This window comes from Somniosus microcephalus, unplaced genomic scaffold (assembly GCF_052327205.1).
Source record: "Somniosus microcephalus isolate GS21.2 unplaced genomic scaffold, FLI_Smic_1.0 unresolved_chr1, whole genome shotgun sequence".
NCBI lineage: Eukaryota > Metazoa > Chordata > Chondrichthyes > Squaliformes > Somniosidae > Somniosus > Somniosus microcephalus.
In genome coordinates this window covers 112874003-112896811 of record NW_028225179.1, presented here as the reverse complement: position 1 = coordinate 112896811, position 22809 = coordinate 112874003, and the positions used below count along the sequence as shown (strand labels likewise).

Genomic DNA, 22809 nt, shown 5'->3' with positions numbered 1-22809 from the left:
AGAGAGAGTGTGAGTGTGTGAGAGAGAGTGAGAGAAAGTGAGAGAGAAAGAGTGAGAGAGAGAGAGAGTGTGTGTGAGAGAGAGTGAGAGAGAGTGTGAGAGATGTGTGAGAGAGTGTGAGAGAGAGTCTGTGTGAGGGTCTGTGTGAGAGAGAGTGTGAGAGAGTGTGAGTGTGTGAGAGAGAGTGAGAGAAAGTGAGAGAGAAAGAGTCAGAGAGAGAGAGAGTGTGTGTGTGAGAGAGAGTGAGAGAGAGTGTGAGAGATGTGTGAGAGAATGTGAGAGAGAGTCTGTGTGAGGGTCTGTGTGAGAGAGAGTGTGAGAGAAAGTGAGAGAGAAAGAGTGAGAGAGAGAGAGAGAGTGTGTGTGAGAGATGTGTGAGAGGGTGTGAGAGTGTGTGAGAGGGTCTGTGTGAGAGATGTGTGAGAGATAGAGTGAGAGAGTGAGAGAGAGAGAGTGTGTGAGAGAATGTGTGTGAGAGTGTATGTGAGTGTGTGTGAGTGTGTGTGTGAGAGAGAGTGAGGGAGTGTGAGAGATTGTGAGAGAGTGTGAGAGAGTGTGAGAGAAAGAGTGTGAGAGAGAGCGAGAGAGTGAGAGTGTGTGTGAGAGAGTGTGTGAGAGTGTGAGAGAGAGTGTGAGAGAGAGAGTGTGAGAGAGAGAGAGAGAGAGTGTGAGAGATGTGTGAGAGAGTGTGAGAGAGAGTCTGTGTGAGGGTCTGTGTGAGAGAGAGTGTGAGAGATAGACTGAGATAGTGAGAGAGAGAGAGTGTGTGAGAGAGTGTGTGTGAGAGTGTATGTGAGTGTGTGTGAGTGTGTGTGTGAGAGAGAGTGAGGGAGTGTGAGAGATTGTGAGAGAGTGTGAGAGAGTGCGCGAGAAAGAGTGTGAGAGAGAGCGAGAGAGTGAGAGTGTGTGTGAGAGTGTGTGAGAGTGTGAGAGAGAGTGTGAGAGAGAGAGTTTGAGAGAGAGAGTGTGAGAGAGAGTGTGAGAGAGTGCGTGAGAGAGTGTATGTGAGTGTGTGTGAGTGTGTGTGTGAGAGAGAGTGTGTGAGAGAGTGTGAGAGAGAGTGTGTGAGAGAGAGTGCGTGTGAGAGAGAGTGTGTGAGAGTGTGAGTGTGTGTGTGAGAGAGAGTGTGAGGGAGAGAGTGTGTGAGAGAGAGTGCGAGAGATTGAGAGCGTGAGAGAGAGTGAGAGAGTGAGTGTGATAGAGAGTGAGAGAGAGTGAGAGAGTGTGAGAGAGTGTGAGAGAGTGTGAGAGTGTGTGCTTGTGAGAGTGTGAGAGAGTGTGTGTGAAAGTGTGATCGAGAGTGTGAACGAGAGTATGAGAGAGAGTGTGAGAGAGAGTGTGAGAGAGAGTGTGAGAGAGAGAGTGAGAGAGAGAGTGAGGGAGAGCGTGAGGGAGAGCGTGAGGGAGAGGGTGAGAGGGAGTGAGAGTGTGTGAGAGAGATAGTGTGAGAGAGAGAAAGAGTGTGTGAGAGAGTGTGTGTGTGAGAGAGTGTGAGAGAGATAGTGTGAGAGAGAGAAAGAGTGTGTGAGAGAGTGTGTGTGTGAGAGAGTGTGAGAGAGAGTGTGTGTGAGTGTGTGTGAGAGAGTGTGAGAGAGATTGTGTGAGAGAAAGAGTGTGTGAGAGAGTGTGTGTGTGAGAGTGTGAGAGAGAGTGTGAGAGAGTGTGTGTGTGTGTGAGAGAGTGTGAGAGTGAGTGTGAGAGAGTGAGTGTGAGAGTGTGTGCGTGAGAGTGTGTGTGAGAGAGAGAGAGTGTGTGTGAGAGAGAGTGAGAGAGAGTGTGAGAGAGAGTGAGAGAGTGTGAGAGAGTGTGTGTGTGTGTGAGAGATTGAGAGAGAGTGTGTGTGTGTGAGAGAGTGAGAGAGAGTGAGAGTGTGTGAGAGAGATTGTGTGAGAGAGAGAAAGAGTGTGTGAGAGAGTGTGAGAGTGAGTGTGAGAGAGTGAGTGTGAGAGTGTGAGAGTGTGTGCGTGAGAGTGTGTGTGAGAGAGAGAGAGTGTGTGTGAGAGAGAGTGAGAGAGAGTGTGAGAGAGAGTGAGAGAGTGTGAGAGAGTGTGTGTGTGTGAGAGAGAGTGTGAGAGAGTGTGAGAGAGTGAGAGAGAGTGTGAGAGAGAGTGAGAGAGTGTGAGAGAGTGTGTGTGTGTGAGAGAGAGTGTGAGAGAGCGTGAGAGAGAGTGAGAGAGAGTGTGAGAGAGAGTGAGAGAGTGTGAGACAGTGTGTGTGTGTGAGAGAGAGTGTGAGAGAGTGTGAGAGAGAGTGAGAGAGTGTGAGAGAGAGTGAGAGAGTGTGAGAGAGTGTGTGTGTGTGAGAGAGAGTGTGAGAGAGTGTGAGAGAGAGTGAGAGAGTGTGAGAGAGAGTGAGAGAGTGTGAGAGAGTGTGTGTGTGTGAGAGAGTGAGAGAGAGTGTGTGTGTGTGAGAGAGTGAGAGTGTGAGAGTGTGTGTGTGTGAGAGAGAGTGTGAGAGAGTGTGAGAGAGTGAGAGAGAGTGTGAGAGAGAGTGAGAGAGTGTGAGAGAGTGTGTGAGTGAGAGAGAGTGTGAGAGAGTGTGAGAGAGAGTGAGAGAGAGTGTGAGAGAGAGTGAGAGAGTGTGTGTGTGTGAGAGAGTGAGAGAGTGTGTGAGTGTGTGAGAGAGTGAGAGAGAGTGTGAGAGTGTGTGAGAGAGATAGTGTGAGAGAGGGAAAGGGTGTGTGAGAGAGTGTGTGTGTGAGAGAGTGTGAGAGAGATTGTGTGAGAGAGAGAAAGAGTGTGTGAGAGAGGGTGTGTGAGTGTGTGAGAGAGTGAGAGAGAGTGTGAGAGTGTGTGATAGAGATAGTGTGAGAGAGAGAAAGAGTGTGTGAGAGAGTGTGTGTGTGAGAGAGTGTGAGAGAGATTGTGTGTGAGTGTGTGAGAGAGTGAGAGAGTGTGAGAGTGTGTGAGAGAGATAGTGTGAGAGAGAGAAAGAGTGTGTGAGAGAGTGTGTGTGTGAGAGAGTGTGAGAGAGATTGTGTGTGAGTGTGTGAGAGAGTGAGAGAGAGTGTGAGAGTGTGTGAGAGAGATAGTGTGAGAGAGAGAAAGAGTGTGTGAGAGAGTGTGTGTGCGAGAGAGTGTGAGAGAGATTGTGTGTGAGTGTGTGAGAGAGTGAGAGAGAGTGTGTGTGTGTGAGAGAGAGAAAGAGTGTGTGACAGAGTGTGTGTGAGAGAGAGAGTGTGTGAGAGAGAGTGAGGGTGTGAGAGGGAGAGTGTGTGCGTGAGAGTGTGTGTGAGAGAGAGTGAGAGTGTGAGAGAGAGTGAGAGAGTGTGAGTGTGTGTGTGTGAGAGTGTGAGAGAGAGTGAGAGAGTGAGAGAGTGTGTGTGTGCGAGAGAGAGTGTGAGAGAGAGTGTGTGAGAGAGAGAGAGAGAGTGTGTGCATGAGAGAGTGTGAGAGAGTGAGAGAGTGTGAGAGAGTGTGTGTGTGTGAGAGAGAGTGTGAGAGAGTGTGAGAGAGACTAAGAGTGTGAAAGAGTGTGTGTGTGAGAGAAAGTGAGAGAGTGTGAGAGAGAGTGAGAGAGAGTGAGAGAGTGTGAGAGAGTGTGAGAGAGAGTGAGAGAGTGTGAGAGAGAGTGAGAGAGTGTGAGAGAGAGCGAGAGAGTGTGAGAGAGAGTGAGAGAGTGTGAGAGAGAGCGAGAGAGTGTGAGAGAGTGTGTTTGTGTGAGAGAGAGTGTGAGAGAGTGTGAGAGAGAGTGAGAGAGTGTGAGAGAGAGTGAGAGAGTGTGAGAGAGAGCGAGAGAGTGTGAGAGAGTGTGTTTGTGTGAGAGAGAGTGTGAGAGAGTGTGAGAGAGTGTGAGAGGGTGTGTGTGTGAGAGAGAGTGAGAGAGAGTGTGAGAGAGAGCGTGAGAGAGTGTGTGTGCATGAGAGAGAGTGAGAGAGTGTGAGAGAGAGTGAGAGAGTGTGTGTGTGTGAGAGAGAGTGTGAGAGAGTGTGAGAGAGAGTGTGAGAGAGAGTGTGAGAGAGAGAGAGTGTGTGAGAGAGAGTGAGAGAGTGTGTGAGAGTGTGTGAGAGATGGATGTCCCCAAATCGCGAATAGTGCAAGAATCATCCAATTTATTTCCTTCTTCTTTCTATTATTAATAATTTTTAAGCCCGTATTTGTGTGTAAATTGAGTTTTATAACAATCCTGTTATAATAATGTACTAACCATATAATAATAGTATTTGATCGCCTCACTGCCAGTAGGAGTGACAGCTGTTACATCGGCAGAAAACGAGCTGTCTGGATCGAGCACGTGGTGCGGTACATTGAAGTGGAGGTAGCTCTTGCTCTTGGACTGGTAGATTCGCACCGTTTTCTTCGCTTCACTGATCTCTCTTCCAGGAGTCCCATCCCCAGCTGTCACCTGACAGACGAAGACAGGCACAGGTTAAGCCAAGCTTTGACCTTTCCCCTAGCTGTTTTTATCCAATCAGATATATGGACATTACTTGGTGAAGAAATTCGCTGAGAAACTTCTCACGGATTTGGTTAAAGATCAAAGTATTGTAATAGTTACACGCGATTATATTACACACCCCTTAATGTACTTCTACTACATTCAGCTCTCTGGATTTTAACCACCCATTATCCATTCTCTCCTTAGGACGGTATTCCCTTTATTTAAATAGTGGGTATAGGGATGTGATACAGAGACGTTAACAACCCCTACTATCAGCAATGCATCCACAGAGCACCGCTACCCTGCATCTAAACAGTTCTATAAATCTCCCAGGCAGTTCAAGGTATCTTTAAGATGTAGTCCCCCCACCTGAGTGGAGTTACACCACAGACTCTCAGAAGCTTACGCACCACAAGACTATCAGCTGGTGTTGGGCATCGCAAGTCTTGCTTACTGACATGATACCCGAGTTACACTGCTTTGGCCTATGCCCAAAGGTCGTAGAAGGCCAGTCTAGCATGTGTTAAATTAGCAGCACTAACAATCCACTGATTGTGGTGCATTGCATCCATTAATGATAATAACGACATGTAAACCTGAAATATAAAGTGTGCGGCAGATTTTTTAATTTCACTCTGGGGAGTATGGGCGCTGCAGGCATGGCCGGCGTTTATTGCCCATCCCTTCTTGCCCTTGAGAAGGTGGTGGTGGGCCTTCTTCTTGAACTGCTGCAGTCCGTGTGGTGAAGGCACGCCCACAATCTTTTACACAGGATTACATTGGATATACGGCACACAAACAGGCCATTCAGCCCAACCAGTCCATGCCAGTGTTTATGCTCCACTCGAGCCTCCTCCAGTCTTTCCTCATCTAAATCTATCAGCGTAACCCTCTATTCACTTCTCCCTCATATGTTTGTCCAGCCTCCCCTTAAATGCATCGATACTATTCGCTTCAACCACTCCCTGTGGTAGCGAGTTCCACATTCTCACCACTCTCTGGGTAAAGAAGTTACTTCTGAATTACCTATTTGATTTCTTGGTGACGATCTTATATTGATGGCCTCTAGTTTTGCTCTTCCCCACAAGTGGACACATTCTCTCTGTGTCCACTCTATCAAAACCTTTCATAATTTTAAAGACCTCTATTAGGTCACCCCTCAGTCTTCCCTTTTCAAGAGAAAAGAGACCCAGCCTGTTCATCCTTTCCTGATAGGTATACCCTCGCATTGCTGGTATTGTAGGAATTAACGAATTCCTACGAATAACGGAGATCGACACCAGAGAACAATTAAACAGGTCTTTACTCAACGGAGATGCCACGAGGACTGCCTGGGCAGTCCCATGGCTTGCGACATGATGTCATCGCATTTACCCGTGTTTTCCCACGCTCTTAAAGGGGCCACGCCCCGTACATGCAAACTCTATATACAAAACACAGTAATGCCTAACACAATGGTACAGGTTTAGGCTGGTGTTAGAACATCGTTAAAGAGAATTATATGCAGTTCGCCAGAGTCATTCAGTGGTTCTGCCACATGCCCCCCCCCAGAATTCGCTTTAACGGACAAAGTCAAACGGTGAGGGGGTCTGACGAGCCTGTCAGAACGATTCCTGTACTCTCGAGGCGGAGGCTGCTGGTCGTCTGGCGGTCTGGCGGGCGGTCGCACTTGGTCTGCCGTAACGACGATGGGTGGCCGACCCCGTCTCGGCGGTTGTGCTGTCTCGACGGGGCGGTCGAGGTCTAAATGTGCTGGCTTTAAGCGGTCGACCGAAATGTGGTCCGGTTTACCACCGACATCTACCGTGAAGGTTTTGTCCCCTGCTTCCAACACGCGGAAGGGACCGGTATATGGGGCCTTGAGTGGATCCCTATGTGCGTCATGGTGAATAAAAATGTATTCAACCTTGTGAAGCTCCGTGGGAACGTGTGACCTCTGCAGCCCATGGTGCGAAGTGGGCACCGGTGCGAAACATCTGGCCGCCTCTTGGTGACTAGCAAACTGGGCAGACGCGGACCATGGCTCCATCGATGTTGGTAGGAAGTCCCCTGGGACTCGCAGCGGCTGACCATACACAAGCTCCGCTGATGAAGAGTGAAGGTCTGCTTTGGGGGCCGTGTGAAGGCCCAACAGGTCCCACGGAAGCTTGTCTGCCCATCCAGTGTCCTGGAGGCTGGCCCTCAGGGCAGCTTTCATTGACCGGTGGAAGTGTTCGCAGAGGCCATTCACCTGTGGGTGGTAGGCTGTGGTGTGGTGCAATTTGACACTGAGTCCTTGGGCCACTGCATTCCAGAGTTCGGAAGAAAACTGCGGTCCCCTGTCTGACGAAATATCTGCGGGCACTCCGAAACGGGCGATCCAGGAGGAAATGAACGCCCTGGCCACGTCCGCCGAAGTAGTGGATGACAGAGGGGCCACCTCCGGCCATCTGGTGGTGCGGTCAACCATAGTCAGGATGTGTGAAAAACCATGGGAGGGTGGGAGTGGTCCTACCAGGTCCATGTTGACATGGTCAAAAAGTAGGTCCGGAACTGTGAAGGTGGCCAACAGAGCTTTGATGTGGTGCTGTACCTTGGCCTTTTGGCAGGCCACGCAGGTGTTGGCCCAGTCACGGACATCTTTTTGCATGCCATGCCATACAAATTTTGCTGACATAAGCTTCTGAGAGGCCTTCATCCCTGGGTGTGACAACCCATGTATGGCGTCAAACACTTTGCGGCGCCAGACGACCAGCCCGACAGGGCGAGGATCCTGTACGGAGACTGTTATGATCATTAATAACTAATCGTTTGCATTATGAACAGCTATCTTTTGCTTAGTCATTTATTCGGTACATGTTCTCTATTATACAGCATCCTCTAGAGATTCAGCATATGTACTTCTGTGTGCAGGCAGCCATCTTGACTACTGCCTTGTGGGTAGCCTAGTGCATCGTGGGTAGTGTAGTCTTAAACACATACAACTAAATATACAGCTCTATACAGCTCTATGGCTCCATCTAGTGTACCACTCTAGAATGACATGTTATTGATCATTACATCCCCCTTTCTTTGAGATTAACTAAATCAATATCAATCAACTTTGAAGAAAAACGATAAAGATGATATCAGTAACACTTTTGTTAGTGCTCTATAAACATAAACATTTTCACAACAGTCAATACATTTTCAATATAGTTTTTCTTTGTACTCAAAGATTAAGTCTATCAGGCTTTTTTACTACACGTGTGGGTCTTCTCAGCACAAGTAAGTCTGATGTGTTTTCATGAGATTGTTCTGGTGGTGAATGACAAGATTCAGTTGCGGCATTGTCATCAATCTGCTCTTGGATAGTTTCTTGTGTTTTCAGGAGGGAACGGCGGTTCCTCCTGAGAATCTGTTCTTCCTCAGTTCTAACAGTGTATGACCTTGGTTGTACTTCCTCAAGAACTGTAGCTTTCCTGTTCCATGCATCTGGATCCTCAATCCTGACAACATCATCCCTTGTCAATGGTTTTAGAGTTTTGGATGACTTGTCATAGTATGATTTCTGTTTCAGCTTTAACAGTTGAAGTCTCTGTCTCAGTTCCTTACTTTGCTGTTCTTTTGCACAGCAGGGTAGCATGGTGCTCAACTTGCGACCCATTAGTAGTTCAGCAGGTGAAGAACCACAGTATAAAGGTAAGGCTCGGTAGCTCAGCAGGGTGAGAGAAGGATCAGACTTGCTTTCTGTCACTTTCTTCAGTAGCTGCTTGAGAACTTGAACACCTTTCTCTGCCTTACCATTTGACTGAGCATACAAAGGACTGGATGTGATGTGCTGAAATTCATACTGTGCTGCAAACTGTTGCCACTCCTTACAGTTGAAGCACGGACCATTGTCGCTGACGGCAATCCTGGGAATTCCATGTCTGGCGAAGATGGATTTCACATGCATTATGACACTGCTTGCTGATGTGCTTGAGAGCAGCGCCATTTCAGGATGGTTAGAATAGTAGTCAATCTTTATTAGATATTCTTTACCATTTAAATGAAAGAGGTCCATACCAACCTTTTGCCATGGTGCTGTTGGTAAGTCAGCTACTATCATTGGTTCCTTTGTTTGTTTGTTTTGGTGTTTCTGACATGTCTCACATTTGCCTATCATGTTCTCAGTGTCCTTATTTATGCCAGGCCAATAAACAGTGTCTCTTGCTCTCCTTTTGCATTTTTCAATTCCAAGGTGTCCCTCATGAATCCTTTTGAGCATGTCTTGATGTAGAGCCTGTGGAATGACTATTCTGTTCTGTTTTAGTAATAGTCCACTTGCGACACTCAATTCTGACCTTATGTGAAAGTATTTTGGACAGGAACCTTTTGGCCAACCATGATGAATGTTCTCTATTACTGTTTGTAACACTGTATCTTTTACTGTCTCTGCTGCTATTTGCTTTGATTTTGTGTCTGACACGGGCAGCGCAGCAGTGACCATACTCACATGAACATCCACGTCTTCTTCAGTAGAGCTCACATGACTCATTGTGGGTGCTCGGGATAGTGCATCTGCTAACACTATGTATTTGCCTGGTGTGTAGATCAGTTCAAAGTCATATCTTTGCAGCTTCATCATGAGTCGTTGAATCCTTGGAGACATCTCATTCAGGTTCTTTTTAATGATGGCAACCAGTGGGCTGTGGTCTGTCTCAACTGTGAAGGTGGGAAGTCCATATATGTAGCCATGGAACTTTTCTAATCCAATTAACAAGCCTAGACATTCCTTTTCAATCTGGGCGTATCGACACTCAGTATCAGTCATAGACCTGGAGGCATAGGCAACAGGCTTCCAATCTTCACCCTCTGCTTGTAGCAAGACCGTGCCTAGGCCACCTTTTGATGCATCCATTGACACTTTGTTTCTCTTTGTTGGGTGAAAGAAAATGAGTACAGGTGTGGTTGTCAGCACTGTTTTGAGATTCATCCACTCATGTTCATGTCTGTCTGTCCATGCAAACTCATTTGTTTTATGTAACAGGTCTCGCAGACAGGCTGTCTTGGTTGACAAGTTAGGAATGAACTTTCCAATGAAGTTTATCATCCCCATGATGCGTAGCACTCCTTTTTTATCAGTGGGTCGGGGCGTGTTAAGTATGGCGTTTACTATTTCCACATCTGGCTCTATTCCTTTACCAGATAGATTATCTCCTAGGAAAGTGACTTCCTGGATGCCAAACTGACACTTGGCTTTGTTGAGCTTCAGTCCGTTCCGGCGTATGCTCTGTAGCACTTTAGTCAGTCTCTCATTGTGTTCTTTCAGTGTGGAGCCCCAGATGATGATATCATCAACATAGACCCGAACTCCTTCCAGACCTTCAATTATGTGTTCCATCACTCTATGAAAGATTTCAGATGCAGATATTATCCCAAAAGGCATTCTGAGGAAACAATACCTGCCAAATGGTGTGTTGAAGGTACAGTATTTGGTGCTCTCTTCATCCAGTTTTAGTTGCCAAAATCCTTGTGAGGCATCGAGCTTTGTAAAGTATCTGGCACCTGACATTTCACTGGTGATTTCTTCTCGCTTGGGAATCTGGTAGTGTTCACGTTTTATGTTTTAATTTAAGTCCTTTGGATCCATGCATATTCTTAGATCATTGTTCTTTTTCTTTACACATACCATGGAGTTAACCCAGTCTGTTGGCTCTTCGAATTTCCTGATGACTCCTAGTGTGGTCATTCTGTCCAGTTCATTCTTGAGCCGGTCACACAGGGGTGCTGGACCTCTTCGTGGAGCATGTACCACTGGCTGAGCATCCTCCTTTAGCTGGATCTTGTAAGTGAATGGTAGAACTCCAAATCCTTTGAACACATTCTGGAAATTATTCACTACAGAATCCAACGAGTCATCTGGTCTGCTTATGGCACAGTTTATACAGTAGACTCTCTTGACCAGTTCTAAGTCCTCACAAGCTTTGTCACCCAGTAGTGAATCAAGTCCTTCAGCCACAACAGAAAACATGAGATGATGCACTTTGTCTTTGACTGTCACTTTAAGTCTGCATACACCTAAGCTATCTATTTTCTGTCCATTATAGTCCTTCAGTAGTACTGACTTTTTCTGTGTTTTGGGCTTTTCTTTCATGTTTTTAATGTCACTCATACTAATTAAGTTTGCTTTTGCCCCAGTGTCCAGTTTCAATGTAACTAATACTCCATTTATCTGCAGTGGGATCATCCATTTGTCCTCTTTTACTGCATTAATTTTATGTTCAGCATTGTCCATACCTGAGGGCTCCACATTTTCTGTATCATTTTTGACATTGTCACATGACACCATTCGTACAAAAATTGTCTCACTTAAATCAGTGTCCTCAATCACATTGACTTGGACTTGTTGCCCTTTCTTTGTTTTTAATTTGAAAAGCGTTGTTTGGCAAAGTGATTCTTTCCATGACATTTTGTGCACATTTTTCCAAATGCTGGGCATTGTATTAACTGGTGTTTGTAACCACAGCGTTTACAATTAAAAATTCCTTCCTCCGATTGCTTTTCATTTCAGTTCTGCCCATGTTTCTTCCCTTTGTAGGGCACAGCACCGACAGCAGCATTTACTACAATCGCATCATTATTGATTTCACTGAAAGTCTTCGCATGCTTTTGAGCTAGCTCGCTGGCTTGGCATATTTTCACAGCATTTTCCAATGTTAGTTCGGTTTCTCTCAACAGACGTTCCCTGACCTTTTTATCATGAATACCAAACACAATTTGGTTACGAAGCATGGATGCTTTCAGCTCAGAGAAATTACATGTCTGTGCTTTCAGTTTCAGATCGGTCACAAAGCTATCAAAAGTCTCATTTTGCCGCTATGTCCTTGAACAGAACACATACCTCTCATAGGTTTCATTCTTTTTGGGAGAACAATGTGTATCAAATTTCTTTAGCACATCGTCTAATTTGTTTCTGTTCTCCTCTGGATTAAATACAAATGTATTAAATACCTCTATCGCCTGTGGGCCTGCAACCGTAAGCAGCAATGCTACTTTATTTGCGTCTGGCTTCGTACCGAACCCAATGGCAGCAATGTAGAGTTCGAATTGTTGTTTGAAAGCCCGCCAATTGTAGTCGACATTTCCCGTGAGATTCAAACCTCCTGGTGGCTTCAAAGTTTCCATGTCGCGTTTCACAATGTTTAGCAGAATTTCACAACTCCTGGTACCATGTTATGTTCATTAATAACTAGTCGTTTGCATTATGAACAGCTAACTTTTGCTTAGTCATTTATTCGGTACATGTTCTCTATTATACAGCATCCTGTAGAGATTCAGCATATGTACTTCTGTGTGCAGGCAGCCATCTTGACTACTACCTTGTGGGTAGCCTAGTGCATCGTGGGTAGTGTAGTATTAAACACATACAACTAAATATACAGCTCTATACAGCTCTACGGCTCCATCTAGTGTATCACTCTAGAATGACATGTTATTGATCATTACAGAGACGTCATACAACAGCGTGATAACTGCCGAATGGAACTGGACGTCGGCCAACTGGAGGCCAGTGATAGCCGTTTTGTAAGCTTGGACTTCCGGGTCTGAGGCTTGGTCCGCTGCCATGAGGGCGTAGTCGATGCCCAAATGAACTGTATTGACGATCGTGCGGGAGAGGCAGTCTGCCACCAGGTTGTCCTTACCGGCCACGCGCGGTACATCCGTGGTGAATTTGGATATGTAGGTCAGTTGATGCTGCTGTCAGGCTGACCACGGTTCGGCGGTGTTGGCCATTGCAAAGGTTAGTGGCTTATGGTCCACAAAGGCGGTGAAAGGACGTCCTTCCAATAGGAACTGAAAATGGCGGATGGCCAGAAAAAGGGCGAGCAACTCCCGGTCGAACATGTTGTATGCTCTCTCGTTCTACCGTAGTTGACGGTTGAAGAATGCCAACAGCTGCCACATCCCGTTCACCCACTGCTGTTGCACGGCACCGACTGCGTAGTCCGATGCATCGGTGGTGAGGGCGATGGTGGCTCCTGGCAGCTGGTGCGCCAGCATAGTCGCGTTGGCTAAGGCGCTTTTGGTGTCGGCGAACGCTCGGGCCATGTCATCCGTCCAGTCTGCCGGGCTCTTGCCAGTCTTGCCCTTGAGGGCCTCGTACAGGGGCTGCATGAGTAGTGCCACCTTAGGCAAGAAACGGTGGTAAAAGTTTCCCATGCCTAGGAATTCCTGCAGGGCCTTTACGTTCTGCGGGTGCGGAAAGGATGTCACCGCCTCTACCTTCGAAGGTAAAGGAACCGCTCCCTCTGAGGTGATGCGATGCCCCAGGAAGTCAATTTGGTGCAGGCCAAACTGACACTTGGCTGGGTTGATAATCAAGCCGTGTTGGCTGAGGCGTCGAAAAAGGGTGCGTAGGTGACAGGTATGTTCTTCCTTAGTAGGACTGGCAATTAGGATATTATCTAGGTAGAGGAAGAGGAACTTGAGGTCCCGCAGCACGGAGTCCATCAGGCGTTGGAAAGCCTGGGCGACGTTCTTTTACCCAAACGGCATCCGTAAAAACTCGAAGAGGACGAATGGGGTGATGACTGCGGTCTTCTGGACGTCTTGTGGATGAACTGGGACCTGGTGGTAGCCCCGGACGAGGTCGACTTTTGAGAACACGGTGTTCCCTGCCAAATGGGCAGAGAAATCCTGAATGTGGGGGATCGGGTACCAATCAGGAGTGGTGGCGTCGTTTAGGCATCTATAGTCGCCGCATGGCCGCCATCCACCGCCAGGCTTCGGTTCGACATGGAGGGGTGAAGACCAGGGACTATTTGACCGGCGAATAATCCCTAACAGTTCCATGGTTGCGAACTCCGCCTTTGCGACCGCCAGCTTGCCAGGTTCCAGGCGTTGGGCCCACGCGTAGACCGGAGGGCCGTTGGTGGTGATGTGGTGTTCCACACCATGTTTCATGGCTGTGGAGGAGAACGTGGGTCGTGTCAGGTCGGAGAACTCGCCGAGCAGGCGAGCGAACTCATCAGGAGTCAGGAACATACAGGAGACGGTGCGTGATGTAGTGTTACTGCGGTAACACGGAAGAGAATTAAAAGTTGCTGCATTGATCAGCCATCGGTTCCTAATGTCGACCAGCAGGCTGTTGGCGCACAGGAAATCCGCGCCAAGGAGGGGCTGGGAAACTTTGGCCGTAACAAACTCCCAGTGAAAACGTTGCCCCCGAGGCACACCTCCACTCGCCGTCTGCCGAAGGTCCGAATTACTCCGCCATTGTCACTTCAAGGGTGGGGCCGTGTTTCCCCGTCTGCACATCGAGGGCAGACGCGGGTAAAATGCTGCACTGCGCTCTGGTGTCACACAGAAAACGACGACCGGAGAGAGTATCAGTGATGAACAGCAATTTTCCCGCATTGCCGATCGCCATCGCGGCCGCGGGGTGCCCGTTAGACCCATCCCTCGGTGGTCGCATTGTCAGTCGTTTTTTGCTTTGTTGGGGAAAACTGCAGGGAGGGCGGCAACGCTTCGCCTTCGCGCCGAACTGCGCATGGTAGAAACACAGCCCAGCAGGCTGACGAGCTGGGGCGGCGTCTGTGGGGGATGGGTGCCTCATGGCGGCGCAGTGCTGCCGAGTTACAGAGAAAATTTTGTCAGCCTCCTCAGCGAGTGTTGCGCACTCTTCAATTTCAGATTTGGCCAGGGCAGCTTGTATCTGTTCAGGCAGTTGGCTGAGGAAAATCTCGCGGAATAGGAAACATTCCCGTTCTGAGCCCAGGGGTGCGAGCATTTGGCTCATCAACTCTGAAGGCTTGGAGTCCCCGAGCCCGGGCATAGCGAGTAATCGACGGGCGCGCTCCGATTTTGTGAGCCCGAAAACCTGCAGTAACCGCGCTTTGAGGGTCTCATACTTGCGCTCCATTGGGGGGGTTTTCGAGGAGGCTGACGTTCCGAGAGGCGGTAGAGCTGTCGAGTGCGGAGACCACATAAAGATACTTGGTCTGATCTTTATCGATGTTCCTCAAGGCGAACTGGGCCTTGACCTGAATAAACCACGAGGGCGCTTGCTGCTCCCAGAACTGCAGTAGCTTTAGTGAAATGTCGTTTGCTTCCATGCTGTGCTCTTCTTCTGTGAAAACGTTCACAAAAACAGGGTCACCAATGTAGGAATTAACGACTTCCTACGAATAACGGAAATCGACACCAGAGAACAATTAAACAGGTCTTTACTTAACGGAGATGCCACAAGGACTGCCTGGGCAGCCCTGTGGTTTGCAACGTGATGTCATCGCGTTTACCCACGTTTTCCCACGCTCTTAAAGGGGCCATGCCCCGTACATGCAAACTCTATATACAAAACACAGTAATGCCTAACGCAATGGTACAGGTTTAGGCTGGTGTTAGAACATCGTTAAAGAGAATTATATACAGTTAGCCAGAGTCATGCAGTGGTTCTGCCACAGTATCATCCTTGTAAATATTCTCTGCACCCTTTCCAGTGCCTCTATATCCTTTTTACAATATGGCAACCAGAACTGTACGCAGTACTCCAAGTGTGGTCTTGTTGGAGTCGTTAGAAATCAACAGGCTCTGAGACTTTTGTTGCAGCAAAGGCAAAACGCGTGTTACTTTATTCACTCTCCATGAGGACTGAGGTTCTCAGCCTCGTTGCAGGGCTATGACATCATCACGCTACCGACGCATGACGTCATCATGCTACCGACCCTCTTAAAGGGACCCTGCCCCGATAACCCAACCAAGTACGTACATATAACAACATTGGCTATACATTGTGAATTCTGTTTAGGTACATATAACCACATTGGCTATACATTGTCAATTGTGTTATTGTCCTTATGTGGTCTCCGCCACATACGTCCCCCCAGAATTCACTAGCACTGGCAATGTCAGTCGTTGGGGGAACTGGATCACACGGTCGGAACGGCTCCTTAATTCCAGGGCGGGGACCGGGGGATTCATCGGAGGGACCTCGGGCGCTCGGTGGTGGACTGAGAGTGCAGAAACCGGAGGTCGGCCCCGCCTCGGGGGCTGTGCCAACTCAACGGGTCTATCCAGATCCAGGTGGGCTGGCTTAAGACGGTCCATGGAAATGCAGTCCGGCTTACCGTTGACATCCACTACGAAGGTCTTGTCCCCGGTTTCCAGGACGTGGAATGGTCGATCGTAGGGTGGCTGAAGAGGTCCCCGGTGGGCGTCGTGGCGGACGAAAACGTACTCCGCCGCACGAAGGTCGAGCGGAACGTGGGACTGTGGGAGGCCATGCTGCGACGTGGGCACCGGCGCGAAAACCTTGGCATTGTCCAGAAGGTCGGACCGCTGACGGGCTGCGGACCAAGGTTCCGTTGCATTGGGGACGAAATCCCCGGGAACCTGCAGCGGCTGTCCGTAGACGAGCTCAGCGGATGAGGACTGGAGGTCCTCCTTGGAGGCGGTCCTGAGTCCCAGCATGACCCAGGGGAGTCTGTCGATCCAACTGTCGTCCCAGAGGCTGGCCCGCAGCGTGGCCTTCATGGAGCGATGAAACCGTTCGCACAGCCCGTTAGCCTGAGGGTGGTATGCTGTGGTGCGGTGGAGTCTCAACCCGAGGCCTCGGGCGACAGCGTTCCAGAGCTCCGACGTGAACTGGGGCCCCCGGTCGGAGGAAATGTGAGATGGGGCGCCGAACCAGGCGACCCAAGTGCTGATGAAAGCATGAGCCACATCGGCGGACGTCGTTGAAGACAGCGGGACGGCTTCCGGCCATCGGGTGGTTCTGTCGACCATTGTGAGGAGGTGGGTGAACCCGCGGGAGGGCGGCAGAGGCCCCACCAGGTCCACATTAACATGGTCGAACCGCCTCTCGGGCACCACGAAAGGCGCCAACGGTGCCTTAGTATGGCGATGCACTTTCGAGCGTTGGCATACCACGCAGGTGCTGGCCCAGTCGCGAACGTCCTTCCTGAGCCTGTGCCAGACGAACTTAGCCGCCATAAGCTTCTGTGACGGCTTCCTGCCCGGGTGGGAAAGATTATGGATGGCGTCAAAAACTTGCCGTCTCCACCCGTTGGGCACGACGGGACGTGGCTGCCCAACGGAGACGTCGCACAGGAGTGTGGTGCCGGCATCGTCGAACGCGACGTCCGCTATTTGAAGGCCTGTGACCGCCGTCCTGCAGGCCTGGACTTCCGGGTGGGAGGCCTGGTCGGCCGCCATGCGGGTGTAGTCGATGCCGAGGTTTACGGCGCTGGCGACGGCTCGGGAGAGACAGTCGGCGACGGGGTTGTCTTTCCCAGCCACATGCTGGATGTCCGTTGTAAACTCTGAGATGAAGGCCAGCTGGCGTTGCTGACAGGCCGACCACGGCTCGGAAGCTTTGGCCATGGTGAAGGTCAACGGTTTATGGTCCACGAACGCTGTGAACGGGCGAGCCTCCAGTAGGAAACGGAAGTGTCGGACGGCGAGGTATAGGCCGAGAAGCTCGCGATTGAAGGTGCTGTACTGCCGCTCGTTGGGGCGGAGCTGCTGGCTGAAGAAGGCGAGCGGCTGCCAGGTGCCATTGACCCACTGTTCGTGGACGGCGCCGACCGCATAGTCTGAGGCGTCGGTGGTGAGAGCGAGCGGCGCATCAAGTAACGGATGCGCCAGCATGGTCGCGTTAGCCAGGGCCGTTTTCGTGTCCGTGAAAGAATTGTCCATCTCCTCGGACCAGTCGACGGCGAGCTTGTTGGGCTTGCCTTTGAGGGCCTCATAAAGGGGCCGCATAAGCTGGGCTGCTCGGGGGATGAAGCGATGGTAAAAGTTCACCGTGCCCAAAAACTCCTGCAGGGCCTTCACGGTGAGGGGTCGCGGGAAGTCCATCATGGCCTCCACTTTCGATGGCAGTGGCACCGCCCCGTCCTTCGTGATGCGGTGCCCGAGAAAGTCGATCGAGGACAGGCTAAAGTGGCACTTGGCTGGGGTAATGATTAGGCTGTGCTGGCTGAGGCGTTGGAAGAGAGTCCAAAGGCTCCATCCTGGAGGCGTTGGCGATGAGGATGTCGTCCAGGTATACGAACAGGAATGTCAGGTCCCGTAACACGGTGTCCATTATGCGTTGAAAAGCCTGGGCAGCGTTTTTGAGGCCGAATGGCATGCGGAGGAATTCGAACAGCCCGAACGGGGTGATCACCGCGGTTTTCGGGACGTCCTGCGGCCGGACAGGGACCTGGTGGTAACCCCGGACGAGGTCCACTTTCGAGAATACCACTTTCCCGGCCAGGCGGGCGGAAAAGTCCTGGATGTATGGAATCGGGTAGCGGTCGGGGGTCGTAGGGTTGTTGAGGCGCTGGTAATCGCCTCACGGGCGCCACCCGCCACCTGGTTTTGGAGCGATGTGGAGGGGCGAGGCCCACGGATTGTTCGACCGGCGGATGATGCCGAGGCGCTCCATGGTGTCGAACTCGGCTTTAGCGATAGCGAGTTTCCCCGGGTCGAGGCGCCGAGCGTGGGCATAGACGGGCGGACCGGTGGTCAAGATGTGGCGTTCTACCCCATGTTTGCTGGCGGTGGACGAGAACGTGGGCTTCGTGAGGTCCGGGAACTCGGCGAGGAGGCGGGAAAACTCGTCGGAGGCCAAGGGTGCGCTGGACAACTTCGTCGTGCTGGACCCGCTGAGGGAACACAGTAGCCAAAAGGCCATTGCGCAGAGGAAGTCGGCGCCGAGAAGGGGGGTGGACACTTTTGCCGTGACAAAGTCCCAGGTGAACTGCTGCCCGCCAAAACAAAGTGCCACGCTCTGTTTCCCGAAGGTGCGGATGGAACTGCCATTGGCAGCTTCGAGAACGGGGCTGTGGTTTCCCCCCTTGCATGTCTATGTTTGACGTAGGCAGGACGCTCACCTGGGCACCCGTGTCGCAAAGAAAACGACGTCCGGAGTCGGTGTCCGTAATAAATAACAAACTGCCTGAACGGCCGACAGCCATAGCAGCCGACGAGTGGTCTTTCGTTTGTTTCGATGTGGGAAAACTGCACGGGGGCCGGCACTTCCTGGCTTTGGGGCCAAACTGCGCGTGGTCGAAGCAGAGGCTTGTGGGCTGCTGCCGTTGGGCTGTATCGGTGGGGGCAGGGCTCCACGTGGCCGCGCAGTGCTGTTGCCCGGCGAAGAAAAATTTGTCGGCCTCCTTGGCCAGGTCACGGAAATCGGTAATGGAAAAGTTGGCTAAAGCCGACCATACCTGACCTGGCAGCTGTTGAAGGAACAGTTCCTTGAAGAGGAAGCACGGCTTGTGTGTGCCCAGGAGGGCCAGCATGTGGTCCATCAGCTCCGAGGGCTTGGAGTCGCCAAGCCCGGGTAGAGAGAGAAGCCGGCGTGCGCGCTCGGCTTCAGTGAGTCCAAAAGTTTCTAAGAGGTGCGTTTTCAGCGTTTCGAATTTGTTGAGCTCCGGGGGGTTCTCGAGCAGGCTCACGACTCTGGCCGCGGTGGAGCTGCCGAGAGTGGAGACGACGTAGTAGTACATCGTGTCGTCCGCGGTGATGTCCCGGAGTGCAAATTGCGCCTCGGCCTGGGCGAACCAAGCGACAGCCTGTCGTTCCCAAAACTTGGGTAGTTTGATGGAAACGGCGTTCGTCGCCATTTCGGATGCGGTCTTTGGAATCGTCCAAAAGAGCAGTGGGGTCACAATAGTTGGAGTCATTAGAAATCAACAGGCTCTGAGACTTTTGTTGCAGCAAAGGCAAAACGCGTGTTACTTTATTCACTCTCCATGAGGACAGGTTCTCAGCCTCGTTGCAGGGCTATGACATCATCACGCTACCGACGCATGACGTCATCACGCTACCGACCCTCTTAAAGGGACCCTTCCCCGATAACCCAACCAAGTACGTACATATAACAACATTGGCTATACATAGTGAATTATGTTTAGGTACATATAACCACATTGGCTATACATTGTGAATTGTATTATTGTCCTTATGTGGTCTCCGCCACAGTCTAACTAAGGTTCGATACAAGTTTAGCATAACTTCACTACTTTTCAATTCTATCCCTCAAGAAATAAACCCTAGTGCTTGGTTTGATTTTTTATGGCCTTGCTAACCTGTGTGACAACTTTTAGTGATTTGTGTATTTCTACTCCAAGATCCCTTTGTTCCTTTACCCCATTTAGATTCTTATTTTCCATGTAATATGTGACCTCCCTATTTTTCTTACCAAAATGTAATGCCTCACATTTATCTGTGTTGAATTTCATTTCCCAATTATATGCCCATTCTGCAAGTTTATTAATGTCTTCTTGTAATTTGTTGCAGTCCTCCTCAGTATTGACAATCTCCCCAATTTGGTGTCATCCGCAAATTTAGAAATTGTGTTTCTGATTTCAAAGTCAAAATAGTTAATGTAAATTGTGAACAACAGTGGTCCCAGCACTGATCCTTGTCGGACCCCACTTCCCACCTTCTACTACTGTGAATAGCTACCCTTTACTCCTACTCTCTGCTTTCTGTCTTGAAGCCAGCTAGCAATCCATTCTGCTACTTGTCTCCTGACTCCACATTCCTTGACGTTATTCATTAGTCTATTATGGAGTAACTTATCGAAGGCCGTTTGAAAATCTAGATAAATTACACCTACAACATTACCATTGTCCACTCTCTATGTTACCTCTTCAAAAAATTAAATTAGGTTGGTCACGCAGGACTTTCCATTTTGAAATCCATGCTGACTATTTGTTATTATATTTTTGGTTTCTAGATGTTCTTCTATTGTCTCCTTTAGTAGGAATTCCAATATTTTTCCTACCACCGATGTTAATCTGATTGGGCTATAGTTCATAAGAACATAAGAAATAGGAGCAGGTGTAGGCCATTCAGCCCTTCGAGCCTTGTAGGATTTCGTAATAATTTTGAAATTTCCTACAGTTCTGAAGATTAATTTTGATTAAAGAATACCTGGGTAATATACCTTTAAAAATCCAGGGGATCAAAATGGCCGCCAGACCGCATGGCAAAAGACAAAGGACTTGAAAAGGCAGCTTGTGTGTGTGTCTGTGAAAAAGGTGAAGATCAAAGATGGCTGACCAGACTGCCAATCAAAGGCAGTTCAGGGAGTTTCCCCTCCCTGCAGAGACAATCGATATGTTTACAGAAACTGCTACACAAAGGATTAACCACTTGAGACTGGTTTCAGTCTGACCACAAGGACAATACTTTCTGTTTACAATACCTTCAAGGCTATTTACTCAAGCAATCAAGGAAATGGACACATTTCAAACCACTGCAGCTTTATTCGAAAGCCCATCACGGACAATTGAAGACACATTTGAACTGAAAGGGAATGGTTTGAATGAATGGGTAATTCATCAGAACCCATTGCAGACAGTGGGAGCGGTTTTGGGTCCCTTTTGTTTGGCCCAGATACATCCGGATCTGGGCGGGAACATTTCGGCTCCAGGTGGGGTATAAAAGATAGCTTCTCAGAAGCCATCCCTCTCTCTCTGGCCTTGCCTCTGTGCCCTCTACAACGTGGGAGTCTGCCTGAAGAAGTGGAACACCAGCAGTTTACTTTTAAAATACTGGGGTGTTTTTACTTTGGGGCAGTGAAGATCAAAGATCGCAGGACACGGAGAAGACGTTTTCATTGGTGAGCATTTATTTTTCTGGCCTTTTACAAGGCAACTTAGAATAGGTATGGGTTGGGAATTAAGTGGGAATTTTGTTAGAACTGTGATTTTAGTCAATTTTCCCTCGTTGTGTCCATTCTCTCCTCCCCTATTTAAGTAACAGTGTTGCACTAAGCCGAGAAGTGCTTCAGTGAACATTGAATGTAGCTGTATTAAAGTGCTGTTTTTAATTAAAAGCCACTAAGCAAAGGTGCTGTAGTGAGCAAGGTGTTTCTATATTAAAACTGTATCAAAAGGGGGTGTTGCACCAAGCAGATAAGTGCTGTGGTGAACACTGTGTAGCTGTTTTTAAAGTACAGTATTTAAAACTGTATTAAAAAGTGGTGTTGTACCTAGCAGCGAAGTGCTGTGGTAAACACTGTGTAGCTGTTTTTAAAGTGCTGTATTTAAAGGAGTGTTGCACTGAGCAAGGAGCGCTCTAGTGGACACCGAGTGTACTGGGTTAAGCAGAAGTGCTGTACCAGGCATAGCTGTGCTGTATCAATTTTTAAGTTGTTTCTTTCTTTTTGTTTCAATAGATACTGATCTGTTTTGCACCCAAACCACGAGTCACGTCTTTCTGTCCACATCGCTACCGAATAAGTCCAGCGGTCAGAACCAGGAATAGGGGAGCGCTTCAAAACCACACGGGGGTCCCTGGAGCAGCTCAGAGGCTTCTGACTGGCCAGAGACAAATAACCCCCCCCCGTTGTTAATTCCTACAAAATGGCGACTGCGGCAGGACTGTCGGCAACGGTGTACGATGTGGCAGACAGTGGTTTGAGTCTGGAGAGAGCAGCCCTTATTGGGTTTCTTTTTATCCCACTGGTTTGTTTGTGGTTAGGTTCCCGCAGGCTTGGGGTGGTTACCCGCAGGATTAGGGAAGCCAGAGCAGAGAGTTGGGATAGGGAAAGGGAGGTTGAGGAATACCAGGCCAAGGTAGAGCGCCTGGTAGTTCAGTTTAGTGAGGGGAAAAGCCACGCGAGGTACGAGTCAGAGTACCTGAAGTGCCTAGTTGCAGAGGCCAAGAACAAGGAGATGAGGGTGCGGGAGGAGAACACTCGCCTCATATAAGGAGTAAAAGAGCAGGAGGAAAAATTTAGGGAAGTAAAGGCAGCATATAAGCTGGCCAGCGAGCAAGGGTTTGAGGAAGCAGATCATGGCCCCTGTAGAGCAGAGATAGAAAGCCTGAATAACAACAGAAAATGCTGGAAAAACTCAGCAAGTCAGGCAACATCCGTGGAGAGAAATTTGAGTTGACGTTTCGGGTTTGACCCTTCTTCAAAACTGGAGAGAAAAGGAACTAGATCGAAGGCAGGGCTGCGATCGGACAAAAGAATAAAAGAACCAAAAGAAGTAAAAGAGATTAGAAGCTAGACGAGATGGTAATAGGCTGTGATTAGGTGTAAAGTGTACTGGCAGGGCAAAAGATAGCTGCCAGGTGTGAGAGAGAAACAAAAGGAAAGGGGGGGGGAGAAAGGAAAGGAGTGGAAAAATATAAGTGAAAATGAAATAGGGGCCAAGGTTATGATCTGAAATTGTTGAACTCGATATTGAGACCGGAAGGCTCCAGACTGCCTAATCGGAAGATGAGGTGCTGTTCCTCGAGTTTACGTTGAGCTTCCGTGGAACAGTACAAGAGGCCAAGGACGGTGAGGTCCGAGTGGGAATGGAGCGGTGAATTGAAATGACAGGCGACCGGAAGCTCGGGGTCACCCTTACGGACTGAACGGAGGTGTTCCGCAAAGCGGTCACCCAATCTGCGTTTGGTCTCCCCAATGTAGAGGAGACCGCATCGTGAGCAGCGAATACAGTATACTAGATTGCGGGAAGTACAAGTAAATCGCTG

At 49.3% G+C, this 22809-nt stretch overlaps 1 protein-coding gene across 1 annotated transcript in view; it reads right to left on the bottom strand.

Annotated features, from left to right (window-relative positions):
- Positions 1–22809, bottom strand: part of LOC147095717 (complement C4-like) — a 383861-nt gene that overhangs the window by 221701 nt on the left and 139351 nt on the right. Inside the window, exon 12 of the mRNA XM_085973700.1 lies at positions 4147–4344. Within this exon, the coding sequence (XP_085829826.1) occupies positions 4147–4344 (198 nt within the window). The remainder of the gene's footprint in view (positions 1–4146; positions 4345–22809) is intronic.